The sequence below is a fragment of the Silene latifolia genome, chromosome X (assembly GCF_048544455.1).
Source record: "Silene latifolia isolate original U9 population chromosome X, ASM4854445v1, whole genome shotgun sequence".
Taxonomy (NCBI): Eukaryota; Viridiplantae; Streptophyta; class Magnoliopsida; order Caryophyllales; family Caryophyllaceae; genus Silene; species Silene latifolia.
The window spans coordinates 235,812,619-235,820,862 of record NC_133537.1 but is presented as its reverse complement, the minus strand read 5'-3'; the positions used below and the strand labels follow the sequence as shown (position 1 = coordinate 235,820,862).

The window sequence follows — 8,244 nt, the reverse complement described above, 5'->3', positions numbered from 1 at the left end:
TTTCAAAAAATTCAAAAATTGCACGTTTATTTTAGCATATAGGTCGAGTCGAAACGGTAGTATTTCAATGATGACATTGCATTTTCAGCTGTTTATGCTTAAGCCTTGCTAATTGATATGTTATTAGTAGAATCATATGCATAGTCTACGAGTTTTCGTTAAATTCTTGCTGGACTTGAGACTTGACTTAGAATTTTGGCAAACTACATCATTTTCTGAGGTTTAGAGCTTATAACTGGTGACATTCATGACCAGTTTATCTAGGAATGTGAGTAGTTACTCCTTATATGACATGTTACATCAATTTGCATAAATATGAACTTAATCTGCTTAATACCTGTATGCATTCGGTTTGTGGTTAGTTGACACATGTGGAAGAGGTTTCCTTTATTCATTTTGCCCATAAGCTCCACGCTGCCAAAAATAGCCTTTTGTCCCATTACTACATCCTACATTTAGCCTGCCCTTGTCAAGCTAGTAGTTTATGTTTTCGGGATTGTCACTTAATTTTTGGTTGCATAAGCTCTTTCGAGATGATGTTGTGAAGAAGAAAGAAGGAAGGAAAAGAAAATAAAAGAGAATTGAAAAAAAAAAAGAGAAGAAAAATGATTCGAAAAAAGAGAAAAAAATGCGTGCTGTACTGTAGAGGGCGGTCGATCGACTGCCCATCTTGGTCGATCGACCGAAGTCCGAGAAAAGAGAAAAATCAAAATCACATGGTTGGAGTTTTGATCAGTTGGTGATTTTATTCCCATGCTTTATTATCACCATTTGGGGAATTACAATTATATCGGAGATTGTGAGATTTGTGCTTGCTATTAGCACCGTTTTGATTGAAATTTTGAGCAAGAAGTTGGATGTGATATCAACTTATGCACATGTTATGTTTGATGAAATGCGAGCCTCTGAATCCTTTCATTTTTTACCCATCACCTATCTTTTCAATGAGACTTGTAAGACATAAACCAACTCGAGTATCATTAGACCATGCATATAGTTGAGTAGGGAAGATTAAGTCGACTTGTAGGTGTTGTACAATCTAATCGATTCGGCTCCGAGACCCAAACTTTCCTAGGATTGTAAGATATAAACCAACTCGATCCATCACAACAATAATTGCTTGCTTATAATTTGAGAACATGTTTGTATGATCAATTCCCATGAATCCCCTATGAACCCATGACACCCTAGTGCTTTTTATCAATTGTTTACATCCCTTTTAATTCATCTTGCTTGTTTACTTTCATTGCTATTTATTTTAGTGATCTTCTACTTCAAACCCCAATTGTGACACCCTTAGACACCACTAGTTGCAATCGAAATCTCATCTCAATTTCCGTCCCTTGGGATCCGACCTTTACTTGCCTCTTTACTAATTGTGGAGTTGTTTGTGAAGTTATAAATTGTGTTTTGGTCTAGGTGCTCCTAACGACAAGTACTGAAAACTAAACCCTCACGAGGGATCACGACCAGCCTTACAATGCATCACGGCTGGCGAACCCTCTTCATATACGCCCTATGGCTGGCGAGCCTTAGAACGCATCGCGGCTGGCGAGCCCTCCTGATATACGCCCCATGGCTGGCGAGCCTTAGAACGCGCCGCGGCTGGCAAGCCCTCCTCACGTACGCACCCCAGCTGGCGAGCCTTTGTTCGCAAACACGCAAGTACATATCCGAAGATGCCGAAGGTATGACTCCTTCTTATGGCTGGCGAGCCTTTGTACGTAGTCTAACGGACTTTAAACGGCCCGCGCTGACAGTCGACAGACACTAAACTGTTCTAGACGACATGTCCTTGACTCGTACCCTCGAGTCGCCTTGGCGTCGCCCTTCCCGACGGCAGGTCCTTGGCCCGATTTCTTTCGAGCCGCCTTGACGTCGCTTGGGTCTCTAGGTTGTAATCTTCGATTGACCTGGGGGCTCTACTTTGACTTTCGCCATGTCCAAGCCTCAGTCAAAGTGGGGGCTCTGTAGATACCCGGTATCTGCTGAGACTCCAACAAACACCCGATAATTATCGGACTACAACATGATTTGGAATCGCGGCGTTTGATCGACAGTTCATGTACAACTTTACGTTGGAAAACTTAAAACGATTTTGAAAATAAAACATTTCAAAACTTTACAAAAGTACCTGGAGTGTTTAATGCATGACGACGGGGTTGCAATGACACTAACTAGAGTCAAAACCGACACCGGACCAAAAACCGACACAAAATTCAAATCCCGACTCCAACAACGAGTCGAACCGAGTCAAACACAAAAAAAAAAACCATTCAAATGCTTCCATGTTAAGATTTCCCGGATTCATGTATGGTTAAGTACCAAACATGTGCATACAAATTCTAGGATTGAACAAATCATGATTGTATTTGTGTGAAAGCGACAAGACACCTCGAAGACGTGCTACATTGCTCGCGCCTCTTTGAGCAGCCCAGGTGGCCACGTCGCTCAAAACTCACACAACTACTCATTATCCTATAAATACCCCTCAAATGCCACCATTTGAGAACTTCCGCGAGTGTCCTCCCCCTCTTTTCTCCCTTAAAATTCTCGACTCGACTTCCTAAGTCACAATCCGACGCGTATTTACGACCTACCGATCGTAAATACAAGCCTTACACATTGTTTGGTACCGTCATCGTGCATTAAATCACTTGACCGACCACTTCGACCACTACACCATCACTAAACTTAACAAAACACTCTTTTTACTTACTAAAACGATTTTAAACCGAGACTTTTCCGACCAAACGAGTTGATACACTTACGTTGGTTTCTCGCCATAAACCAAGCATGTAAGTATGAGGGTGTAAAAATCCTTCTTTTATCATGTCTTTACTGGTTTCATGACTACAATATGCTAAATCATGCATAACACGATCCAAATATAGGTTAGACGAGCCAAAACTGAGTTTTGGCCTGAGACAGAAGCCCCTTGTTATGCACAGAGGCTCGCGCCTCAATGAGGTGCCGAGGTCAGACTCAATCGTGTTTGTTCTCGTCTTTCCTCTTTAATTTATTTTCATATTTGTAATCGGTTTTCACCATTTCAAGTATTTTCAAACCCATTTTTATTTTATTTTACAAGTTTTAACCATAAAATATTTTTGACCCTTGGTTCTTAATACCATGACGGTTTAATCCGTGTTTTGGTGATAATATTTGGTTAATTACATTTAAAAGGTATTTTAAAGCCTTTTATTTCATTTCTTTACATTTTGGAAGGTATTTTAAAGCCTTTCATCATTTCTTTACATTTTCAAAATAAATGTATTAGTCACAAAAACAAAGTCATCCTTGGTTCTACATACCATGTAGGATTTTAATCCGAGTATGATGATGAGTATCGACTAATTATATTCAAATGAACTTAAAACAATTAGTTCATATTCATTTTCAAAACTATTCATGTCAAGCTTACAAAGTCGAACCCGACATCGAATATCGTCAAAACAATGACGATTATTCAAGTCTCGTTCCTCAAATCAACACAAATATGACCTAAACGGTCCTTTCAAACCAAAACGGGTCCAAATACCCATTTTCAATACGTTTTATATACGTTTTTCAATGGTCAGAATGCGCCTTATACCGTTGACTGACCCGCGCCTAAACATGTCATTTTCTTTTCCTATTTTCAAACCAGGGGAGACCCCCTTACATCGCCAATAGGCTCGCGCCTCATCTGGCTACCTGGTGCAGGGCTGTTCTCTTTCCAGCATTAGTCTAGGACGATCCCGACTCCGGCTAACCCGGATATAAGACGGATCAGATGACTAACTTGCTCATTTAAAAACCGTATTTGCAAAACGTCTTATTAAGACAAATGGATCACGTTATGCACCATAAACCTAATTTGGTAAATGGATGTTTAATTTCCGTTTTGCATGCAAATCAACCATAAATCCAACACGACATCTTATACATGATACTTGGATTAAATAAACCGACTTAGAAAGCTCTCATATGTTAGGTTTAAATTATTGGATGCGCATTCATGCATTTAAACCGTTTTATCAACTTTTGCATTCAACAAACCAAGATCGATCAGTTGAGGCCGCTACCGCGGGCGGGATTGGGTGTCCGATTTAAGGGCTCCCCAATACGTACCTTCACCTATTACTCAGAAACTTTAGATAGTGGACGACCTTATCCAGGGCGTACGAGAGTCATTCTAGAGATAGGATGCTAAAGAGGGACGATTCCTTATCTTTAGTACCTATGCCAAACACTACTTTGTGCTTCGTTTGACCGAACATCTCTAATCGTTTCGAGACCCTTAACGAGACGAAACCGACCGATCTAAAACGATCTGGTCGAAGAAGTTTTTACGCCGCCGAGCGTGGCTTTCAAAAGACCGTTATACGTCCGACAGATCGGCACGGCGTGTAGGTGGGCCCATGTCCACAGTCACCGACTGTCCACTGGACCAGCCCTGCCAGTGGGGGGCCGCAGCCGTTCCTACCTAAGCCCCGCTCATCATACCGAGCGATAAACCCATGTCCATTAACGTGCACATCATCTCCCATGGCGGGTTCCACGGAGGGCGAACTACGGGCTTGAAGCCACTTCTCGCAAGTGACTCCACTCAGCCGAGGACACACCTCGAGAACCATAGACAAACAATCACAATCAGATGTACCACAACAACGATAATCAAAATAACACAACACCAACCAATTACCAGAGTCAATCAACCATACCGACACTACATCAACCAAACCAACCAACCAAGCAACACACCTATACAAACAGTACAACCATCTATCAATATCACTACAACCCTAACTGAAAACAACGATGACGATGATGATGACGATAACATACCTATACATAGCAATCCGGCGTCAAGACCACTACCCGACTCAAGCATCCCATCCCCATGGTGTAAGCACCCTCCAAGAACCTCAAGCCAAGGACTATGGTGAAGGAGAAGGAGAGTGACGACATCTAGGTTTAGGAAATGAAGTGCGGAAATGATTTGGGGTTTCACGATTATCGATTTATAAATCCCCGCTGCAAACTCGTTACTCGATCGAGTAACTAACTTACTCGATCGAGTGACCCCTACTCGATCGAGCTCCCAAACTACTCGATCGAGTAGCCTCAGCTAGATCGAGTCCTATGCAAAACACAACTCACATCGTCACAAGACATCGCCCGTAAGGTTTCCGAAGGCGAAGATCGGTGTCTAAGGTCAGTCAACGTCGGTCAACGGGTCCCTAAAAGGACGGGTATTCCACTCATACAATTAATTAGTTGTCAATTTGGGGTTTGTTCCTTTAGGTGTGACCGAAAGGGGTCAGTTGATCAACGCCGTCTCACGACAATAACGTCAAACTCTAGTCAGCCAACCGTTATCGATTTACGTTAATCAACTGAAGAGGATCATAAAATAAATATCCGTATGATATTCCTTTAATGAGATTTATGATGTAAACGCACTATTGTGGAGGACACTAACTCCAACACATATCTCCCATGGAATCAACACACTAAACCCGTCTTTTAACCAACATAAGACAATCCTCCAACTTCACAACATAATGACAATTAACAATTCAATTCACCAATTTAATACACCAAACTAGCCTAAATCGACATCCCTAACACCTACAAAACACACTACATCATCAAATTATCGTATAAGCTGGAGAGCTGAGTAAGAGTGGTTGAATGTACTCAAATATTCTCAAAGGCAAGATTATTAGCAAGACTCGTCATAGTTTTGAAACTCTGTCACCTCAGCATCCACCTAACTTTTATTACTTTTTTATTGTTCAGAATCACATCAAATTTTATTCATTATCCGACAAATTCACCTTAGACTCTACTTTTCCGCTTCACTTGAGAAAATGTGAGGTTTAAAAAAAATAAGGGTTGGACTTCTTTGATTGGATGATTTCTCTTGAGAATTGTGTCAAGACCCGTCTCAAGTCAACTTAAAACTTCAAATTCTGATACTCCCTCCCATCCAAACCAAAGGTAACACTTACCTTATTCGGACCATCCAAACCAAACTACCCATTCCTTATTTGGTAAAAAACATGACTAAAGACCTCTCATAAACCCTTATTATTTACAGAAAATGTCATCATATTTGTGGCCCTCCTTTAATTAAGCTATAAGTGGTCATACTTTAATTCCAATACTACCCTTACTTTTTCTCTATTTTCTTAAAACTTGTGCTCCCTCCCATGTTACCTTTGGTTTGGATGGGAGGGAGTACATTATTGGTAGTATTAAGTGAGTCTTTATCTTAAGACTCATGTAAATCTTATCTCATGACTCACAAATAATATTAATGTTTAAAGAACAAAAGTACTACTCGATACTCGGTACTTTCGTATGACTCATTACTAATCAAGAATAATTGGACAGTCGGGCTGACATAGGAAACTATGACTAAATAAGGAAACGATGCCATACATTTTTATTTACTACTCCGTACATTTGGTTACAACACAAAGCACTTTCGACGATATAAAACCAAATAGATTCTCAATCCTAGATTTTTCGTAGGATAAAGACAGTATACTAAAGTAACAAGCATTTCAAGCTAAACAAAGCACATTTCAAACAAGGTTTACCTAATTAATTATGATTAATTATAATTAATTAGACTCTGTGTTTCTCAATCTTCCTTTGAAGATCATCCTTGTTTGCCCCAACAACCTTATCAATCTGTTTTCCTCTCCTGATGAACATGAATGTTGGCATTGTCTGTACTCCGAACTCACGCGAAACGTTCTGTAGTTGAATTCACGTACACTCAAATAATTAGCGGATTTGGTCAAGACTCAAGTTTAAATGAAAAAGATATATACTAACAATGAGCTTGAAAAATAAGAAGGAAATGTGTGAGGGGTCGTACAAATAACTCATCCACATCAATCTTGGCTATCTCAACGTCTCTATAATTTGCGGATAGCTCCTTGATGGTTGGCTCCATGTACTTGCATGGTCCGCACCATGCTGCCGTGAAGTATATCACCATCTATTACAAAAATCAAACGATAACATTAGGGAACAAAAGATACTGAGGTTATGTACGTACGCCAACATTATTCTCTTGTTTATAAGTTGCTTTCTCAACAATTTATTATGTAAAAAACGATCGATCATTGTTAGTTACTCCATCCGTTTCGTTCATTTGTTGTCCTTTAGTTTTGGCACAAAGACCAAGGAAAGAGGAGATGACGAATTACTAAATGACATGTGGATGCAATTGAGTGTGAATGACCAAATTGTTCATCAAATGCAATTTTAAAATAGTAAGGACAACAATTGACTGATACACCCAAAATGGAAAAGGACAACAAATGACCGGGACGGAGGAAATACAATATAATAGTTGTAAACATGAAAAAAAAATGATTAGCGTACCAATTTGTTGGAATGCTTGGAGGCCTCAAAATATTCCTGCCAACGAGCAGCAGAGTGGAAGGCGGTGACACGGTTGATGTTGTCGGCAGTTGACACAGCGGTTTCAAAAGGCCTAGGGACCTTATAATCAGGAACATTACTGTAACTAGGAGGATATATGGCACAAGAAGGACGAGGTGCCCTGCTTTCAGGCAGGGCAGACCAACGATCAGCAGAAGATTTATTATAAGCACTGGGAATTGCAGTTGCATTGCTAACATGTGTTCTTCCATCATTAACACGAGACAAGTTTCCTCCCATACTTTTCCCAACAAAAAAAAAAAGATGATTTTTGGAATTATTTGTATTTGTTTCTTTCAAATTCTTTGATTTGAGATGATATTACAAGACCAAATATGGCCTTTTTATAGATGTGGATTGTGGGCTATCAAGATTCTTCATGTTTTTTATTGTAAACTAGAAAACATTGAATGTATGATATACAAAAGATTTCTACTTGAAAAGCTGATTGGAGTGGAGTTCTAGTTGTTGAACATCTTATTTTCGAGAATATAAAGTTTTAAGGATTTCCAACATAAACGCGCTCGAATCTGATACTCTATAGGTATTGATGGTGAGGAGAGGACAAGAGGAATGGTTTGTGGTGTTGTGTAGACACAAGGGGGTTGACATCACCTCGATCACACTTGATTCAGCTAATTGACATTAATGGATACTACATTTTAGATAATCAAATACTCTCTTTTACCATCTCAACCAAAATCGGAAGATGATGGTTGAGACCCAATTATTATAATTATGTAAGAATAACTTTACGATTTCAATGATGAAATCAGTCCCAAAATCAATATAGAC

The 8,244-nt window shown here is 39.7% G+C and overlaps 1 protein-coding gene across 1 annotated transcript; it reads right to left on the bottom strand.

Annotated features, from left to right (window-relative positions):
- Positions 1-6,409: 6,409 nt before the first annotated feature.
- LOC141623845 (thioredoxin H2-like) lies at positions 6,410-7,780 on the bottom strand. Its single transcript, XM_074439995.1, has 3 exons — positions 7,390-7,780; positions 6,878-7,000; positions 6,410-6,753 (listed from the first exon to the last, which is right to left on the bottom strand). The coding sequence occupies exons 1-3, from the start codon at positions 7,687-7,689 to the stop codon at positions 6,622-6,624; spliced, it is 555 nt and encodes a 184-aa protein (XP_074296096.1). The 5' UTR covers positions 7,690-7,780; the 3' UTR covers positions 6,410-6,621.
- Between the last annotated feature and the right edge of the window lie 464 nt (positions 7,781-8,244).